This window comes from Heterocephalus glaber, unplaced genomic scaffold (genome assembly GCF_053883595.1).
Source record: "Heterocephalus glaber isolate CG9 unplaced genomic scaffold, H.glaber_assembly_v1.0 deba00001195, whole genome shotgun sequence".
Taxonomy (NCBI): domain Eukaryota; kingdom Metazoa; phylum Chordata; class Mammalia; order Rodentia; family Bathyergidae; genus Heterocephalus; species Heterocephalus glaber.
In genome coordinates this window covers 1,610,694-1,631,285 of record NW_028258212.1, presented here as the reverse complement: position 1 = coordinate 1,631,285, position 20,592 = coordinate 1,610,694, and the positions used below count along the sequence as shown (strand labels likewise).

The 20,592-nt window shown below is 42.9% G+C and overlaps 2 protein-coding genes across 18 annotated transcripts in view; one reads left to right on the top strand and one right to left on the bottom strand.

Annotated features, from left to right (window-relative positions):
- Positions 1 to 463: 463 nt before the first annotated feature.
- Positions 464 to 19,261, top strand: LOC101714763 (thrombospondin-3a-like). Of its 8 annotated transcripts, none has more exons than XM_087210767.1 (7): positions 464 to 2,219; positions 2,647 to 2,825; positions 3,736 to 3,836; positions 4,460 to 4,615; positions 5,081 to 5,150; positions 7,340 to 7,510; positions 11,333 to 19,261. In XM_087210767.1, exons 1-4 carry the CDS (start codon positions 2,216 to 2,218, stop codon positions 4,464 to 4,466), a joined length of 291 nt encoding a protein of 96 aa, XP_087066893.1. In that variant the 5' UTR covers positions 464 to 2,215; the 3' UTR covers positions 4,467 to 4,615; positions 5,081 to 5,150; positions 7,340 to 7,510; positions 11,333 to 19,261. The 8 variants fall into 8 exon arrangements, 6 of the variants coding, with proteins under 6 accessions (XP_087066893.1, XP_087066895.1, XP_087066894.1 ...); XM_087210769.1 differs by lacking the exon at positions 5,081 to 5,150 and having other exon boundaries at positions 4,460 to 4,629; positions 11,333 to 11,456; positions 15,330 to 19,261; XR_015451139.1 differs by lacking the exon at positions 5,081 to 5,150 and having other exon boundaries at positions 471 to 2,825; positions 3,640 to 3,836; positions 4,460 to 4,629; ... (1 more) ...; positions 17,213 to 17,310; positions 18,087 to 19,261.
- LOC101713368 (zinc finger protein 33B) overlaps positions 5,994 to 20,592 on the bottom strand; it is a 40,727-nt gene continuing 26,128 nt past the window's right edge. For 2 of the 10 annotated variants that reach the window (XM_013069005.3, XM_087210760.1), the window contains exons 6-7: positions 8,234 to 8,338; positions 5,994 to 6,512 (exon numbers count right to left, since the gene is read on the bottom strand). In XM_013069005.3, coding sequence (XP_012924459.1) covers positions 8,247 to 8,338 — 92 coding nt within the window. In that variant the 3' untranslated portion in view covers positions 5,994 to 6,512; positions 8,234 to 8,246. Of the gene's footprint in view, positions 6,513 to 6,535; positions 7,292 to 7,505; positions 8,339 to 8,444; positions 8,514 to 11,380; positions 12,707 to 14,452; positions 16,417 to 20,592 lie in introns of those variants that run through there. The other 8 variants (XM_087210756.1, XM_087210758.1, XR_001182891.3 and 5 more) reach the window with 7 other exon arrangements.

Sequence of the window (20,592 nt, the reverse complement as noted above, 5' to 3'; positions counted from 1 at the left end):
TGATGGGCAATTGGGTTGTTTCCAAGTTTTAGCTATTACAAACTGTGCTGCTATGAACATGGGTGCACATATATCACTGCGGTACGATTCTTTTAATTCCAAGAAGGGGGGGGGTGTCCAGGTCTTTCGTGGAAACACTCCTCCATCATCCAGCTGTGGGAGTCTTGGAGGAGACAGAGGAGGCAGCGAGAAAGGCCGGAGCACCTGCAGCTGGCCCATGGAGGTGGCGCCCAGCAAAGATGCAGACTGCTGCACCACAACTCCCAGGGCTCCTCTCCTGGACTCCCGGCCCCCCCACCCCCGCGCCTGCGTGCGCCCTGACCGCGTTAGCGGGGAGCCGTCTGTCCGTGGGAGCACGGGACCTTTTGCCCAGCGTCTCCGAGCTGAGAGCCGCGCTGGCTGCGGGCAGCTGCGACGTGGGCGGAAACGGAGGGGGAGCTGAGCCTGGCGGGTGAGTAGGAGCCGCACGGGGTGCCAGCTTGCTTCTCTGTGCCTCAGCGGTGTCGTCTCCTAGGTCGGTGGTGTGAGCGCGGGAGTCCCGGTGCGGGGAGGCGGGCCGCCCCTCTGGGAAGCCGCACTGCGGTCGCCCCCGCTGTTGCCCAGCTGCTCCATAGCGGCCCGGGTCCTGTCCCCGTTGGGCGGGAGAGATATCCTACCCGGCCTGGCCCGGCCTGCGAGCCGAGCGGTCTGTGCTGCAGGTGGCCTGGGCAGGCGGCCGCCCCCTCCTCTCGGGACCCCGCGGGCGGGGGTGGCGCAGGAGCCCGAGACCCGGGGCCAGGCGCCTGCCGGGGCTGTGGCCAGAGCCGGGACCGGGCCCGGGGGGGGGGGGTCACTCAGGCTTCCGACGCCACCGCGACTACCTTGCTTGCTAGATTTTTTTTGTTTAGAGCATTGGTGTCCATATTTGTAAGTGAGATTGTGTAGTTCTTTTTCCTCCCGTCTTTTTTGTGAGCTCCTAATTAGAATTATGCTCTCCTTGGTGATTAAATCGGGAAACTTGTCATCATTTTCTGCACTGTGGAACAGAAGAATAATGTGCTTCTGGAAGTTTGGCAGAACCTGAGTGCAGACTGCTGGTGTTTTGTCTCGTTTCTGTCTTGCAGTGCCGAGGATTGAGTCCAGAGCCTAGGCCAAGTTAGGCAAGTTTTCTACCACTGAGTTGCACCCCCTGCCCTGCTGCTGTGTTTGGAAAGTTAACTGCCGTGTAGCTTTTTTCCATGACCATTGATGATTTTCAGATTTTCTATCTCTTCAAAGTCAGTTTGGTACTTTTGGTTGTCCTAGAAAGCCATTCATGTCATTGAATTTGAACCTAGGGTAGCACAGTGCTCTGTATAGTTCGTTGGAGGAAAAGAAACTCATACATCTGTGATGTTACCTTTTTCAACACTAGTGTTTATTGGCCAGACGTGCTTAGTGATCGCTTATTGTATTAATCTTTTGGAAGAACCAGCTTTGGGAGTTGTTGGTGAGTGCTGCTGATGTTTATCCTTCTACATCAGTCATTTCTGTTCTTACTATTTATCTTTCTGCTTCATTTAAATGTACTTTGTGCAAGCTCTAGCCTCCCGAAAATGGAAAACTTGAATCATTTGTTTAACCAGCTGATCCTCCTCCTAAAACAGGCAAGGTGTTGGAATTCATTTTGTTGGCCTCACATGTTTTTTTGCCCTCCAGTAGCGGGGATTGAACTCAGGACCTTGCGCTTGCAAGGGAGGCAGCTGCACCACTGAGCTAATTCCCTGGCCCGAGTTGGTTTGTGTTTCATCCTTGCTCCGTCAAATCTGACTCAAGGTCCTGCCGTGGTATCTCTCCCTGGGGTCCATGTGTATAACTCCAGAGAATGTCCTTCAGAATCGTGACCGTAAAGCCCACTGGAGGAGAACCAGCTTGAGGGAAGTAGAGAGTCCTGGGGTGTTTTGTGTTGGTTGGTTGGTTGGTTGGTTTGAAGCTCTGAAGGGGGCCAGGGATCTACCTCAGTGGTTCTGCTGAGATGAAGCATGAATTCCACTAATGTTTTCTATATGTCCATTCCCATTGCTTTACAGTCCCTGGCAGTGTATAAACCACAGAAGGTTTTGTTGAAACCTGAATGAGTGCAAGAATGGCAAGTTTATCTGTAGGCAGAAGCCATACAGAGTACCTTGTGGACTCAGTGCTGTAACAGAAACTACCTGAAAAATGCCAACGATTGAGAGGACTGTGCTAACAGTGCATGGGTACTTTCACGAGAGCCAGACCTTGACAGCTGTCCTCCCTTGAGGGCCACAGATGGGTTCTTCTGGACTATATTCTCTGAGGGGCTCTGTTTCCCCTGGTTCCATTCTTTAACAGACAGGATGATGGTAGATCAAAAGTTTTACTAAGAAAACTGTTGGGACACTGTAGTGTAAGGTTCCTTTTCCATTGAGTCAGCAGTATCTTATGAGAAAGTCTGAGTTTTTGAAGGCCTGGTCATCCACCATGAGGGCTCCTGGATGAGGTCCTGGGGCCACCTCAGTTTTCTTTCCTGTCACTACTGCAAATCATAAACTTCAGGGTGGGAGCTTGGGTTTTGCATATCTGCCCTGTTTAGCCTCCTTGCTCTGTTGAGGACTGATGGGCATGGGTGTTATTGAGTTCTACCCCTTTTCTTCCCCAACTCAGGAGATGGGGTGGGAGACATCTGTGAGACTGAATTTGACCAGGATCAGGTCATTGACTGGATCGACATCTGCTCAGAGAATGCAGAGATCACCCTGACTGACTTCAGGGCCTCCCAGACAGTGGTCCTGGATCCCAAAGCTGATGCCCAAATTGACCCCAACTGGGTGGTCCTGAATCAGGTCAGTGTCACATGGTTGGAAACAGTTCAAATCTGCCTCTCAACAGAGGCCCTTCAGACAGCAGCAGGCAAATTTTAGAGGGGGCTGGCTGTGCCAGACATATATTCCTCATAGCAGCCTGAATTAGAGTACTATAATTTCATCATGGCCATTTTACAGGTGATAAAGTTGAGTTTTGCAACACTTCAGTGATTGCTCATGGTAGCACTGGGGTACATTGCTGAGGTAGTTGAAATTGGAACCTAGGCAGTCTGTCCCTAGAGCCACACTCCCGACCTCTCCATCAAACTGTTCACCTGTGTGTCCTCAGTGTGTAACTAAGGAAAGAAGGCACAGAGAGGCTTGCCAGAGTCACAGAGAAAATCATATTCATTAGAAGCATATGTTGTATGTTTGCCAGTTAAGGGTGGATTGAATCAACTTAAGTGAAAATCTTAGCAAAATTATTTCTATTCAACATTGAGCCTTCTTTAAACCTTTTTTTAAAAACTAGTTTGTGCTTTTGTGCTTTCTCTGAGTTCATAATGAGATATAGCAACTACCCAGATAATGAATTTTAACATCAAAATCAGACATCCCTGGCTATCACTCATAGTGCCTGAGGTTCTGAGGTTCCCCATGTTCGCTCAGCCCCCTTCAGAATTTCTCTAAACTCCCTCACCTTTTTCTACAGGGCATGGAGATTGCGCAGACCAGGAACAGTGATCCTGGCCTTGCTGTGGGTAGATTTAGGGCCCCAGTTAGCATTCATATAGAATCTTGTCAGCTGTTAATGTGGCTTGTCTGTTTTCCTAATCATATCTGATCTCTGTAGGGTACATGGCTTTTAATGGAGTTGACTTTGAAGGGACCTTCAATGTAAACACCCAGACAGATGATGACTATGCAGGTTTTATCTTTGGTTACCAAGACAGCTCCAGTTTCTACATGGTCATGTGGAAGCAGACTGAGCAGACTTACTGGCAAGCCATGCCTTTCAGAGCTGTGGCAGAGCCTGGCATTCAGCTCAAGGTATGGGGGATTGAAGCCCCTCATCTTCCTTTTTTCTAGGCCCTCCACCTTCCCTTTACATTCTAAGTTCTCCTAAATGGCATGTAGTGATCTAAGAAATTGGTGGAATTGATGCTCATGTTCAGCTCAGGGAAGAGTGAACTGGCATAGGGCCTTGCCTTCATTCCTGACTCTCTGGTGGGACAGCAGCCTGAGTGGGGTCAAAGAGGTAGGGAAGGTTGGGATGCATCTTTAGGCATGCTGTGCTGGCTAATCATTTTATTAGTGAGGCCACCTGCTTTCAAGAGGGCTTGTGAAGCCTCTCTCAGGCTTGCTTGGACAGAAGGCAGACTTCAATAGCCAGACATTTGGTATGAGCCATCCTTGGGCAAATGTGGGGTGAAATGGCTGTATATAGCAGGACAGAGTGGAATGAGTCCTGAGTGCAGTACTGTTTACTACTTAGTACTAGGGGGTTGTGGTCACCTTAGGAGAACTGACATTTAAGTGTTTATGCTTTCCTCTGAGTCCAAGGCAGTCCTATAGTAACCATGAATTCAGCACTATATCATGTTTTCTGACACAGGAAGCAAGAAGGAATTCTCTATGTCCTGTTCTAATACCTTGATTGTGTCTTTATCCAGGCTGTGATGTCCAAGACAGGTCCTGGGGAGCACCTCTGGAACTCCCTGTGGCACACGGGACACTAGTGACCAGGTCAAACTGTGTAGATGGACTCCAGGAATGTGGGCTGGAAGGACAAGGTGTCCTACCACTGGTTCCTGCAGCACAGGCCCCAGGTGGGCTATATCAGGTAGACAGAGATTCTTTCTCCACCCCTAGCACCAGAAACAAAGTGCCATTCCATTTTGTACCTGGAGTGGGTTCCCTGAGCATCCCTGATCTGGATAGCTCTCTAGGACTTGCCAGGGCTCCCAGAAAAGTGTGGTAAGACATCTAGACCCACACTGACACCCAGACAGGATGAGAAGTTGGAGATGGAAGGAGTGTTGGGGGAGGCCTCAGCCATGGCCAGATGAGTATACATGCATGGCAGTGCCCTTGTGCTGTGCTCATGGGACAGGTCCAGAGTTGGGCTGGTAATGGGCATGAAGTAAAAGGCATGGCTGAAGCATGAGCACACTCTCCTGAGATCCCCTCAGACCCTGTGTGATTTACACAGAATGACCCAAGCCCTTGACTTGTCTTCCCTGATGGATTGTAAAATCCAGGTGAGCAGCACATTTCCCTCTTATTTTTGCCAGCACCCAGCCCAGCTCCTGGCACAAGCTGTTCATTAGGGAGGTCAGCATCATCTGCCTTACTGCTTTTAAGGTCTGTGTTTTTTAATTAGTTGCATGAATTATGGGGTCTTAGGGCTGTATCTTTGAAATTTAGATAATGTACTTAGTTTTTCATTCCTCTAACTCGCAGACCAGCCTGTGTAGATGCCCACTTGTGTAATATATATACAAAGGAGTATGAATTGCATGTTTCTGACCAGGGGAGGAAAGTAGTCGTGGGAAAATTAATGTCAGGAGGGCTGATTCATATTTTATTCTTTGTGACAGTATGTCAAATGTACTCAGTTGGTCTCTCATTAAGACTGACTATGCCTGACCACATTCTTAACCCTTTAAACCCACACCCCTCTTTTTTATGAGAAATTTTAAATTGCCCCCTTTTGGTCCCAAATGAAATTGTAGAAAACATAACCTAGCTGGTCTTGGTCATGTGCCCCTGTATTCCTAGCACTCTAAGAGACTGAGGCAGAAGGACTGCAAATTGAGCCCAGCCTGTGCAACTTAGTGACTTAGGCCCTGTCTCAAAGGAAAAAACTAGGGTTGTAATTCAGTGGAAAAACTGTAGCTAGGTTTAATCCTTAGTATTACCACAAAAGAAAGAAAATATAACCTACCTGCACATATAATCTTTGAAAAATCAACCTGAACTATACAACAAAATCATGTAAGTGTTTGGGCATAACCACACTAAAAGTCAAAATAAGGTAGGATTGCATCCATTCCTGAATCACTGTGGAGGTGACATTCAAATACAGATTGATATATATGTAAATTAAATATTACAGTAGTATTGTCAACAGTGATATGAAGTCCTAAAATCATGACAACTCTTAATTTTTAGACAAAGCAAAAAATACTCAGTATTTTCCCAATGTATCCTAGAAAATTCAATTTATATTAAAATCAATGCAAAATATACTTGATGTTCATAAGTAAAAGATATTCTTGGTCCTGGTTATTATGAACAGTCTGTTCACATTTCTATATGCCTACAAGAATACTTCAAAAGGGTCCAAGATGAAAAAGAAACTTTGACTGTTCTCTCCAGGGAGTTGTAAACCTTCCATCATCCCTGGCTTCTGTCACACACTGCCACTGTGACAACCCATAGTGCCCCCACAGAGGTTTGACCCTCTGCTGAAGGAGTGCTGTCTCCTGTTGAGAATGATGGCTCTGAGAGTCACCAAATGATGGAAACCAGACCTTAGGCAGACTGGATATCCAGGTTAGGGACTGTCATAACCCAGTCCCCAAAACTCTTGTCCATGATGTCAGACAATTTCTTTTCCACTCTTCAGTGAGTACCTATCAAGTTTGCTTTGTGCCCAACATGATGTTGGGCCAAGTTGGGAAGATGTAGACACACAGGTCCAGTCCTTGAGGGGCTTCCAACCTAGTAGGAAAGGAGGACCAGTTAGAGCACAGTCTACATCGGTGGAAAATAGAGTGTCGGAAGAGAGACTCTGAGTCTCACTATGGGCACTTCACCCTGGTTTGGGTTCCATGGAGACCTGCTCTGCCTGTGTTACCTGCAGGGTGCAATTTTATTCAGGCTCTAAGTTGGTGGCTGACTCTGGGGTCACCGTAGACACCACCATGTGTGGTGACATTTTCTACTTGGCATTTTCTCCTTCTCTCAAGAAAACATCATCTGGTCCAACCTCAAGTATTGCTGAAATGGTAATATACATTCTCACTAGTGCACAATATTACTACTAGAATTAATCAAGTAATGCCATCTTGTTTTTGTAGCACACTTTTCCTGCAAAAGTCCAAAGCTCATACTACATATTTATTAAAAACTGATAGTCCCTGTGTAAAATAAGCAAAAAGTAGACCTAATTTTTCATAACTTATAGATATGGACATTAAGACCCATACAATTTAACTGCATAGTTAAGGGTTTGGGATTCAATGAGAAATTCAGTGAAGCTTAATTCACAAGCAGCAAGCAGCCTTTATTTTAATATGGCTCAAACATAAGCACAGACTGAAAAGCCACTCTGCTATTTTTCTTTAGGTCTCTGAATGAACACTGTTAGGCTTTAAGCCAACAGTGGCCCAAGTGTCCTGAAGTAGAAAATGGCTGCAGGGACTTGCAGAGCTTCTTGGCCGAGCTACAAGTGTTCTTGTAGGTGGTCCATGCAGCTGCAGCATGCACAGGTCAGGATTCTAGGGTGAGAGAAGCCTGACTAATCAACTCCTGTGATCTTGTTGCAGATACCATTCCTGAGGACTTCCAAGAGTTTCAAACCCAATATTTTGATCTCTTGGATAATTAAATGGAGGAAGCAATCTGTTACTGCTTTTTTAAACATGAAAACTGTGTATTTTTAAACTTCTTATTGTTCTGGAATCATGGAAAGAAATACATGGAGACACAGAATTCAGGTAAAATAATAAAAGTTTACTCGCAAGCAGGCAGGACTGCAAGAAAGTGGTCTGGTCAGAGTCTGCATGCTGTGTTCTTTGTCCGTCACCTTTTATACTTTTGTCAGTCATTATCTCATCGCTAGTGGTCTTTGTTAAGTAAATAAAGTTCCAATTTCTGTTATGGTTAGACACAGGTAGTTTCTGTCACTGATTACAGTCATAAACATGACAGTTAAGGCACATATATCACAAGTTTGTTCAAGGATTCCCACTTTGTTCTTCAGAGCTAGGATGTTATCTATAGTGGAGCTACAGATGAAAGGAGCTATATAACCTTCACTTTAAACAACAAGCAATGGGCTAAGGCAAGCTTTTAAAGGGATACACTACCTATTTTGCTTCCACAACTACTTTAATAGCTAATCTACTAAACTTACTTTAAAACTTTTCCCTATCATTATAATTTATGTACCAGCCCAAATATATCAGAACCTTTTACATGAATGTGGAAATAAAGAAAGGATCACTTGTAATAACTGTGTTGCTGCCCAGAAGTTGTTTTTGTGTGGCTAGGGTTTGATGGCAGACATTACTCTCTGAGGGATTCACATTAAATTTGTTAGGTGATCTTTTTTCTTAAGCTGGATAGTCTGCAAAGTTGAGCTTGTGCATGTATCAGAATGCCCAGGCAAAGCACGTCATCTGAGGTCACCCTAATTAGCTTCACATGAAATGCCTCACCTCAGCAGTCCTCTCATTCTGGGTAGAGAGTTCCAGAAACATGAACCCAGGGGCACCTTTCCTCCTCTATGAAGACTTTCCAGTAAGAGGTTATGGAGATCTTGTCTGCAGAAGAGAAGGAGAAAAAGTCAGAGGAATTGCTCACTTCAAATGAGATTCAGGAGATGTATAAAAATATGGGAAACTGCAAAATTTTGTAGAAAAACATCACCTAGATAAGACTGTAGCAGTCCAAGCCATGAATCTGTTTGACAGTGCAAGGTCGTATTTCTGTGAAATCCTTAAAAGGAGGCAGAAGGAAGTGTCATTGGATAGGTTCCTTGTTAAAGTTGCACAAAAAGAAAGATTTCATTGAGCCAATAGATAGCAGTGATTTTCTTAGAGATAGTGTGAGTCACACAATAACCCTCCTCCCTTTTGTCTCCCTCACATCACAAGGTATGCAAGGTAAGTGCAGGTTAATGTGTTCATTTTTCTTATATTTTGTATTTTCTTTATTTTGGGTTATGTTACAGTATTGTAAACATTTTTATATTAATATTTTTGGCTTGTGGAATGAATCATCTAAATTTCCACTATTAGAAAATATACAAGTGCTTTGGATTACAAACATGTTTCTGGAATGAATTATACTCACAAACCAAGGTTTTATGATAAGATTATTGAAAATAAAGGATTTTTTCTTTATTACAATCGGTATCTCAGTATGATTAAGCCATTCAGCAAACATTTGTTGGATTAAAAAAAAGAAAATGAAAATGAATGCTTCTTAAGTAACAATGATGTTATAGTGTAGATGGATAGTGTACACTCTCCTATAGTTCAAAAAGCTCCTCACAACATATGTTCTAACTATGGTAGTAAAAGGAGTTATATGTGCAAGGTAGAATCTTGCCTAATTTGTACATTTGCTTTTCTTTTTTCTATTTGTAAGCCAAAGGTCTGGGGAAATAAAATTTAGTTCAAAGAATATTGGGAGGTAGTAATTTTCAGACTTCCTGGAAATAGCTTAAATCATAAAGGATAAGCATTCTTAACACAGTGCTACCAGGATTTTATTTATTCATTTATTTATTTTTTTGGTACCAGGGATTGAACTCGGGTCCTTGCACTTGCACAGCAGGTGGTGAAACTACCAGGATTTTAGTAGTCAGAAAATATAACAGTGTATGAATGAGCAACATGAGACCCGGAGGACACCCTCCTTACATGCAAACCCTAGAGGTATATGTGGCCTTGCACAGAGTTCAGGATGTTGATTTATGTCAAGATCTTTAATGGGTGGAAAAAACAAGCCTGTCCACCAACTGTTACCACTGCTGACTACCTAGTCAACCAGCGGAATCTGCTACAGGAGTAGGCTTCCAAGGATCCCTGGGCCATGTTGCTGCCACAGCCTCTTCTCAGTCTATGGTCAAAAGCATCCACAAATATTTCCCTTTCCAAAACCCCAGGAAGAAGGGAATAGGAGGTGAATTTTCCCTTTTCCTCACCTTTTACATTTCACAGAAAGATAGTTTCTTGAACCCTTAGGTCCTCCGAGAACTCTCTGGCCTACTTAGTCTTACCCTATTCTATGGTGCAGACTGCCAATACCTTTACAGCTATTTTAGATTCCTTTTTGTGAATCTTCTGACATTTTATGAAGCAGTCTCTAGGAAGGTTGCAAATGCTCTTCTTGAATAATTGTCATTCTTATCACTGAAGTATGTCAAATTCTGTATGCAGAATATTCTGTTAGAGGAAAACATTTACTATATGTCCAAGGGAATTAGAATAAATAGAAGCAGAAACCAACTCTTCAATTGGAATTTTGTGAGCCAGTGGTTTTAACTGTTGATAGTTTGCAATTGGCCATTGTAGGAGTGTTTACACCATGGAAAGTCTCAAACACTACAAATTGGGGCTCTGAAGAATGGGTGATTAACATGCATGAAGACACAGCGAGAGGCACTACTTTGTCCTAGTCTTAGTCATCCCCCCACTGTTTCCTGGAAGTTGAGATGGAAAACTTGAACCTTTAAGAAAACTTTTAAAGAAGTGGAGAAGTGGGAAAAATAATAACCAGGAAACACTTGCAAAAGTTTAGCCAGATAGATAGGGTCTGGGAGCAAGTTAGTGTGTGTGGTACCTTCATTCCCAGGTTACTTCCTGGGGGTCTGGAGTGCTTTTAATATTAAACTACTTCAATGACTCCCGTTTGATTAGTAAGATTCTTATGTATTTATGTAACTTAAAAGCAACAACTCTTGTATTTTGAGTGGCCACCACTCATCCACTAGTATGAATTCATTCCCACGCATATCCATATCTTCTGCTGACTTCTCATTAAAAGTAATGAGGAGGGCCAGGGATTTAGGTCAGTGGTTTCGCCGCTGGCTGGGCAAGCGCAAGGACCTGAGTTTGATCCCCAGTACCAAAAAAAAAAAAAAAAAAATGAGGAAATGGGAGATGTAGCTGTCAAGGAGAATCAGCATGTCAGTGTGAGGAAAGGATGATGTTTAGGTGGAAACCCACTGTGAGGGCTTAAATATGAACTGTTTCCAAAGACTTCATATATTGAATGTTTGGTCTCCAAGGAACAATGTTCAGAAGTGGGGATTTTGGAACATGTTTGAATTATAAGGACTATAACTTCAACAGAGGACTAATCCTTTGATTCATTATTTTTTGACATTATTGGAAGGTGATGAAAACTTAAGAGGTGAAGCCTATTTGAAGGGAATGGGGAATGGGAACATTCCTTGGGAAACGTATCTTCACACTGGTCTCCTGTCTCCTCCTTCTTTTCTTCATTTCGTTCTGTTTCGTTTTTTGAGACAGGGTCTTGCTATGTAGTGGAGGCAGGTTTTGAACTCACTACATAGCCCATGCTAGCCTTGAACTCACAGCAATCCTACCTCAGCCTCCCCAGTGTTGGGATTATAGGTGTGAGCCACCACACCCAGAGTTCTGCCATGAGGTGAGAAGCATTACTCCATCACACCCTTCCACCATGATATTCTGCTTCACCGCAAGCTCAGAAACAATGAAACCAAACCATGGACAGAAACCTCTGTGAGCCAAAATAAAGCTTTCTCCTTTAAATTGATTTCTCAGGTATTTTATCACACCCACAAGGTGGAAATGGAAAGCTGATGAACACACCCACAAGATGCAGAGGAGAGGTCTTGAATCTGGGAAACCCACTTGACCATCACGAGAAGTCCTGGCCACAGAGCAGGTACAGAAAAGGAGGGGCCGTGCATTCTGCCTCCATCCAAGAGAAAGAGAGGAGCTGCTTCCTTCCTGCACAGATACCAGTCCTCTGGTTCACAATTGTAATTGGCCACACCTTAATTTTTGAAGATGGCCTATAGAATCAAAGAAAATGAGAAAGATATAGAATCTAGACACCTATTTTTAAATACCTGCATGAGTTTTTTTATGGTCCAAACTAGAAAAGTAAGTGGAAACATAAGTAGCAAAAACAATTCTGATCCAGCTGTGAAGGAACTTGAACTACACATAAGTCACATGGTTTGGAAGCAGTGAGATGTGAAGCACTTCTGTTTGAAGGCATATTCTTGTGTTCCTAGTAACACTGGAACTATGAAAGTTTCAATATTTTCTTCACAGACAGGTGAAAACCCCTCTTCAATGTTCCCTAGCTCCAAATCTTAAACCCTTGCTCACGGTACCCCCTGAAATCTTAATAAAGTTGCTTAATATAAAGGTATACCACTGCCCCTACCTCCCTGCCTCCTATAGGAGATCTGTGTTAAAATTAAGTCAATGAGTGCTGTGACTCTGGGGAACTAGGCAATGGTTAACATAAAACATAGCTATTTATTCTCTTTTATATTAAGTAACTTTATTAAGATTTCAAGGGGTACCACAATTAAATACAATGGAACAGCCATGTTTAATTTCGGTCTTGTATTAAAGCCATGGGTTTGCCACAGGTACATTTCAGAAGACTCTAAATTCAGATCTTGTAGAGGTACAGAAGCACTTTTACCACTCATTGTAGAAGGTTTCCAGTAAAACGTCTACATTTGCTGCATTCAAGGTATAGCAGCACAGGGAGTCAGCAGGGCATGCTTTGTCTATACCAGAGGTTGACTGAAAGGACTGATTGGAGGTTGCTTTTACTCTCATAATCCAAGCTTTCCAAACTTATGTACAAGTCCCTTCATAGTTTGGAATTCTGGCCTTGTAAAGTCATAGCTTTCTTTTTTTTTTCTTGTCCACTTACCTGTGGCATGGACCTTCAGGGTGAATATGGGGTAAGTACAAGAGCCCGGAAGCCAGTTGTGTGAGTGGCTGCCTCCTCCTTCCAAGGTGACAGTCACCTCCCTGTGATCAGTGCCCACATAAAGTCATCTTGTTTGTGCCCTGGGTAAGGGCTGGCAAGTCCCATCATTCCAAGATCCATCTTTTGGCATGTTCATCGACAGTACTGTTGAGCAAGCTCAGGCACACTGACAAGGGCTGTGAAATGGGAGAGCAGCTGTTTTCTCCTTTGGTACATTGTAAGAGGTTATCCCCTTTCCTTTTTTTTTTTTTGTACCAGGGATTGAACTCAGGTCCTTGCGCTTGTGAGGCAGGAGGCAAAACCACTGAGCTAAATCCCCGGCCCTCCCCTTTTCTTGTCTTGTTAGTTGTGGCACCATGGATGTACACCTTAATGCCCCTGAGGAGCCTGAAGAGGGTATCCAATGGCAGCACAGGAGATGAGTGCAGCCACCACTCTTGCCTAAACAACTCTTGGTAGCCACCAGAGCACCATGCTTAATTCTCCCAAGTGACTGTCTCCTACCTTCCCACAGAAACCACAAAGGGTCATATGGGCTCACCCCAGGAGTGGTATGTATGGGTGCCCCAAGCAGTGATGGTCACCAAGGTATATCCACAACTAGAAGCTCTAGCTAGCTCCTGGTATGGGGCTCAAGTGCTGATCAGTGAAGACACTGTGCCATTCCTGCCTTTTATAGGTGGAAGCCTCAGAGACCAGTTGCTGAACAGGTTATACACAGTAGCTAGTCATGCAGGGACAGAGCCAAGTGACAGTTCTTTTGATGTCGAGACCATTTTAAGGTGGGAAGAGATGCAAAATCCCCCCAAAACTGTCATTCAGTGCAAGCAAACTGCTCATGCCTTTCAGCCAGAACCACCATCTTCCAGTACTCTGCCAAAACGGAAAAAGGAGAGGAACCCGGTGTTGTGTTCTCTGGGCCTTTTAGAAAACATGGGCCTGTTACTTCGGCCACATATAAGAATCTACAAAAAGGGTGATATTGTAGACACATTCTCAGGTGAGGTGAGGAGGGCATGACATGCCATGCAGGGTTACACAGGTGTCTGCTTGGGAGCACAGTGAAAAAGCAGGGTCTGTAAGAAGCACTCTGTGCAATCAAGAGGGTGCTTTGGGCCTGTATGTTGGGGAGGATGTGATAGGCTTGTGTGAATAATCCTGGGGCTGGCAGGAAGTTAACCTTCTATGCAAAGACAAGGAAGACCTGCACATGGGCCCTTTGCAGAGGTTCATCTGGCCAGGGGATAGATACTACCAGCAGAGCAGAGGGGGGAGGAAAATGTACAGCTAGATCATTCAAGGCCTTCTCAGTTTAGCTATCAAAGAGATAATTTGGGCCATAACTTCAGGCCACAGTTTCTATAATTTCTATTAGAGACATACAAAAGCAATTCAAATGCCCATCAATGACATCTGTAGTCTCAGCAGAAACATGACTAACAAAACTTTTAGCACACAATCAAAATGATATGAAGGAAGAAAAGAAACTTGAGACTTTTCTAAAAAGACAGGGCTTAGAGAAACAATATACTCAGTGTTTGTCAACCTAAAAAGTTTGAGAATTTGTCTCCTTGCCCACTGTCCCCACCTCATATGGAAAAACCAGTAATGATGTTTTTATCATGACAAACATAAAAGAAAGCACCTTCAAAGTGGGAAGAGTAGGGGAAAGGAAAGAAGGGAATGGCATATGACAAAATGAAAAAATGGAAACAAAGTCTTTGTTAAATAGAGAGGGGTGGAGGGGTTGAAGGGAGGGCAGGGGAATGGGGAAAAAATAAGAATCAAGATATATTATGTAAAGGCACAAATCTCCAATGATGAATGTCATTATATTGTACACCTAAAATGTACCAATAAAATTAATTTTAAAAAAAGAAAGCACCTTCATACAGACTCATCCATATTGCTATACACAGCTGTTTGGTTATTTAATGTACTTTATTTTTTTAAAGCAGTTTTAGGATTACAGAAAAACTGAGCAAAAAACAGAATTCTCACATAATCTTTCACACTTCCTCCACAATTTGTAATACTACTAACATCTTGTGTTGATGTGTTAAAATATTACAACTGATGAGCCAATCTTGATAAGACATTTAGGAGGAAAGAGATGTTAGTTAATATTAAGTAATAGTTTACATTAAGGTTCACTCTTAGCAGCTTAGTTTATGTAAGTTTCGACAAATGAATAATGATACATATGCATCTGTACACTACTTTTTCAGCCCAGAAAATCAGCCCTTCATCTGTTCATTCTGAAACAGCATTAAGAATATTTTCATTCATTTCCTGGAGTTTGGCAATCAGCAAGGCTTCACAGAAGCTGCCTTCTCCCTTCTAGCCTGTCCCTTGTGTATTATGTAACAAATTGGAAATTGGAAATGGTGACTCTGATAACAGACTGAGGAATCTTTGCTTTTGAGATCTTCAGAAACTGAAAAGCATTTCCTCAGTAGGAAGTAGGGATCAGATGTGCATTATCTGGCCATTCCATTGTAAGACACTTACCAGTCTGGGAACATTCATCAATTGCCTGTATAAACCACCCCCAAATCAGGTCAGACAAGATGAGCCTTGTGTTAAGTTTATCTTCTCTAGCCAGGTTTTGGAATAAAGTTGCTTTCCTTGCTTCAACACTTTGTCTCTATACTTAGTCGGTCTGTCATGGGGCAAGTGACCCAACCTATCTGGTAACAACTGGGGAGTCACCTAGAAGGATCACTAATGGCTAGAGAGCCTGGTGACAGGGAAGGCCTCTGGGTGCATCTAGCAGCTCCTGCAATCTCTTTGTTCTAGGGGTCTCTCCTTTGCCTTCCTTGGTCACAGCATAGGTTTCCCAAGAAGCCTCCAATGACACAAGGAATTGACATTTGGGTAAGTAGATGGCTCTTCACTGAGTAAGTCACTCCAGTGTGTATATCAGTAACTGCTTTCTCCACCATCTAGGTAATGTTTATGGGGGTAAATACCCCACTTTTGGGCTTTTGCAGTTCCAAACTGCAGATTTGATAAGTTGTTGGACTTGTATCCAGTTCTGCATCAGTGGCATCTTTTTGGGGGCGGGGGGGGGTGCACATAAACTAGTTGATGGGAAGTTCAACATCTGTCCAAACTGATGCTCCAAAGCAGAAAAATAAAAGCTCACCTTTCCTTCTCAGGAGTAATGGGATAATCCAGGTCCAGCCTAAATCTGAGCTCAAGATAGGTGCTCTTAAGCCACCAAGCAGAGATGACTTGGCTTGCAGACCTAGAGGCACAAGGACTGTAGCAAGTGCAAATGTAAAGAGTGCACCTGCAAGATAGATGCCCCTGCCACCAGTCTGGATCTGCAACAAAGAGCAATTTTGCTTAGCAGAGAAGGTGATTGCTATGAGGCTGAGATGAGCTGGTCTCCTGGGCTGCAGAGAAAGGGGCTGGAAGGGGCATGTTTAGTGGCTCAGTGTGTAGATGGCCGAGGCAGGTAACGTCAACTCAAAGGCTCAGAGTAGCTGGGACTGGGAAAAGCTGAGCCAGCCAGAGGTAGCGGCACTGTTGTGGGGCCAACAGCTCAAGTGTTCTTGTGCAGGACTTGAGCATCAGACCCAAGGACTATATGCTCAGCTTTTCTAAGAATTCATGCATCTCCCACGATATCAACAGCAGCAGCCCATGCCCACTGGGGCCACCAACACCCATTCAGCCTCCTTCCAGAGTGAATCCTTCTAGGCTCCAAACAGGAGATCAAAAGTTTGATTCATTTCCTGCTTTGCTGGGGTTCTATAAAACACACTATTTAGACAACATTGGTAGAACCAGTTTCCAGATCCAGAAAGCTTAGTGATGTGATTGTCAGGGAGGAGGAGGCAGAGTATTCCCTCTTTATAGGGAATGATGATGATCTTCCCTTTGAAAAAAAAAAAAAAAAGGGAAACTCATGAGGATATGGGAAAAGGCTGAAGAGTGGTGGTGGAATGCAGGGGACAACAAAGGCCAGAGCTGGAAATTCCAGTCCCTTCAGTGAAGGGACTGCCTCAGTATCAGCTCTGATTGGAGCTCAGTGAAGTGGTAAAAGTTATGCAAAAGAAGTCTAGTTTATATCAGCATTGTTACCTGTGATCCCTTCAGACTGAACTAGTCTATTCCTAGTCCTATTTACTATTTTCTAAGTATGAACAGATATCTTCTACCTAATGACAATAAGGAAAATTGTGTTGACAACCTGAGTTTTTGTAACGTTTCGCTGTTGTACAGCAGCTAGCCATGATTGTGACATCCCTCTTTTTGCCTTGTTTATAGTGTCCTTTTCCAGGCAAGTGTTATCTTAAACTGTGCCAGGAGTGTTACAAGTAAGTAAGCAGCTGGGATCTTGTTAAAACAGTTTGGATGCACTGTTAAACAGTTTGGATGCTCTTTGTAGTTTGCAGTGAGATGCTTTTTGTCGTGTGCCATTTTAACTAATTGCTTGTTAGAACTCAGGTAATGGGCTCAAAAGTTAGAATATGGTGACCCACATAATACATAAGCTAAAGCAACAAAACATTCCTACGCAAAGTTTTCATAACAAATGCTCCAAAAATAATCCAAATGAAAGTACAAGGCAATGTTCATTACTTCCTCTGTTTCAAGCACACCAATTCTGGGTTTTTCTTTGACAAGAGTAAATAACTTAAAATGATGGCTTATCTGTCTATCTTTTGTAGGAAAAACTTACATATGAGGATTCAGTATGTCATATGTCTGAGCTGTATAAGTATATGGATTTATTTGTGGAGTTATAAGTGTACGGATTTCACACCAGGTAATCCAGAAGTGCTTTTGCACAACATGAATTGCAGCTAGATGACCATAAAATGGTCAGTGCTTAAGTGGGATTTTTATGGTTGGGGCCTATTTTTTCTACATCTGTTTTGCTTTAACTTAATATATAAGAACAGCAAAATTAGGGATTTATTTGGGTCAGTTTGCACTGGGGTAGGAATTTTAATGTATTTTTGGAAAGAAAATGAGAGTCTGAAAAGTTGGCAGCTCAGGAACATGGAAACGTTTGGCCACTTTTTCCACAAAGAATGGAAATCCAGAGCGCTCTCAGCCTTTCTGATTAATTCATATTTCAAATGTAATGTTAACTGCATCACAATCAGAAGAGCCTAGAATAGGCTGTTTAAGTGAAGTCATTGTGCTTTTCCTGAAAGCAGCTTGAAGTACACTCAGGAAACAATGAGAACTGTTTTCTTATACTCCCAAATGGAGCAGTACTTTGGAAGAGGGCAGGGATTCACTTCAAATAAATCAGTAAGATTATGTTTAAAAACAGGGAACCCAAGGGCCAGGGATTTAGCTGAGTGGTTCTGCACCCTGCTTTTCAAGCACAAGGTCCTGAGTTCAATCCCTGGTACCAGAAAAGGGAAAGAAAAACAGGGAGCCCAATGTAATTACAGAGCCTCCTTCACAGCGGGGAAAATACTAAGGGGGCTCCAGGGCTCCTTTGGATGTGAGGCCATATTTCCCAACAGGAGCCCCAGGTACAACTGACAAAGGGAAACTAATCGACTTTTTTGTCAATACCGGTGACAGATGGCCATGATGGGGACATCAGAGACAAAACCAGAATCTCTAACACATGTGAGGGAGGACACCTGATTCTAGCAGTCACACTGAGGAACGGACATCTGATGGTGCAGAACTGGGGAACCAAAGCTAATCATTAAAGATGTTTTTGTTCACTTCCACCATCGAGAAGGCCTTGGGGAAGCAAATCCCTCCAGCCAGCCTGTCCACTGAGAAATATGTAATTGGTGACAGGAACAGACAAGGAAATAAAAACCTCTGATTCTGAGATCTGCAGGAACTGAGCAGCATCCCATAGCTAGGCATCATCCACCCCTACTGCTGTGAGAAGATGCTTACCAGTCTGGGAGCACCCATCAACTGCCTAGATTAACCACACCTAAATCAGCTTCCAGAAAAAATAGGCTCTGTGACTAAAGTCTCCTATCTTCTCCAGCTGGTTTCTGGAATAAAACCACCCACTTTACCTCAACATCTTGTCTCTCTACTTAATCAGACTGTCATGGGGTGAGCAACTGTACCTGACCAAGTAACAATTCCTCCTTCAAAATCTCAGTGCCTTTTCTTTTTTCCTTTGTCTTACTGCACTCACTATGATTTTCATAAGGATATTGAAAAGCAGGAGGGGATATCCTTGCCTTGCTCCTGATCTTAGCCAGAGGGCATCTGGATTTAAGACATGACTTTGCTATAACTTGTAGTAATTCTTTACCCTGTTGAAGTTTTTTTGTACTCTTGAATTTGTTGAGAGGTTTTATCATGAGTGGTTACTGGTTTTGTCAAATGCTTTTACTGTCAAATGCTGAAAGGGTCATAGTTTGTCTCTGGCTTAATGATGTGATATTCAGTCTCATACACCTGCAATAGATCCCACATAGTCATGGTGTATAACTTTTTATACATTTTTAAATTTGATGTGCTAATATTTAGTGGAAAATTCTTCATGTACATTCAAGGTAGATATTTGTCTGTATTATTCCTTTCCTGAAGTGTCTGAACTGAGTATTAGGGTAATGCTAGCCACAAGGAATAAGTCAGTGGTGTTCCTCTGCTGTTATCCTCGGTAAAACAACAACAAAAACAACTGCCAGCACTTCTACCTGTTTCGTAGAACTTACCAGTACATCTGTCTGGTTGTGGTATGTGCTTTGGGAGGTTAATAAATATTGCTATTTCTTTAATATGTCTATTTCTTAATGTGCCTATACCCCAAGTTTACCTTTGCAGATGTTTTAACAGAATGTATCTTAAAAGGAATTGGCCCACTTCTGATCAGTGACCAAATTTATGGGCAGAATTGTCCATAATATTCCTTTACAATCCTTTTAACATCCACAGGATCAGTAGTAATGGCACTTCTTCCATTTCTGATATTAGCAATTAATGCATTCTCTTTTAAGTGAGTTTGGCTTAGAATTATGAATTTCATTGACCTTTTCAAAGAATCTGATTTGGGTTTATTCGTTTCCGTTCACTTCATTTTGATGCTTACTTTTTCCTTCCCTGCTTAATCTGGATTAAATTTGGTCTGCTTTTTCTTGTTTCAGAAAGTGGAAGTTTGGATTGCATAAACCGAGATTATTAGATTGTGGAATTTTTTTTCATTTTTTGGTAATGGGGATCAAACTCGGGACCTCACACTTGCAAGTAGGCACAGTGCCACTGAGCTGAGTCCCCGGCCCTTATTATTTTAATTTTACAATATTACATCTTTATAATTATTTTTATAATTGAATGTGTGCTGTAGTGTATGGCATTTACTTTGTCAGTAAAAGCCCCACTCTAGTAAAATGCTGGCCTTGTTAGTGCATGGAAGGAACCATGGTGAGAAAAGGGGCAATATGGATCTCTACATGCATGGAAACCTTTTTTTTTTTTTTAACATTTTCTTATTTTGATTTATAACTTATGAATGGCTAGATATTACTTCTCTAGGTTTCTAAATGGCTTGTATCTGGTTGTCCCCCAAAGCCTCATGTGCTCATACCTGGGTTGTTTTTTTTTTTGGTACTGGGGATTGAACTTGGGACCTTGTGCTTGCGAGGCAGGCAGCAACATCAATAAGCTAAATCCCTGGCACCATACTTGGGGGTTTTGAGAGGTCAATGGATCATGAGTATGTGATCCTGGGATTAAGAGTGTGAGATAACTAAATTGGTTTAGCATAGTTCTGTGGATAATGGAAGGCCCTGCCCCCAGGTGTGGGTGGCACCAATCAATAGGTTTGTAGACTGGATGGACTACAGAAAGACAGGAAGAAGGCAGGCTGGCTGCTGCTCCCACCTGCCTACTCTGCCACGGACTGTTTCTCTTTTTCGATAGCCCTCTGCCATTCTATCCTACCTGGGAGCCAGCCAACTATAGACTGAAACTTCTACAAACTGTGAGCCAAAATAAACTTTTCCTCCTTTAAATTGTGGGTATCAGGTGTTTTGTCTCAACAATGAAAACAGTAATTAAGACAGCCTCCTTTAAACTGTTATTTTAGGCCTTATAAATATTGCGCATGGGC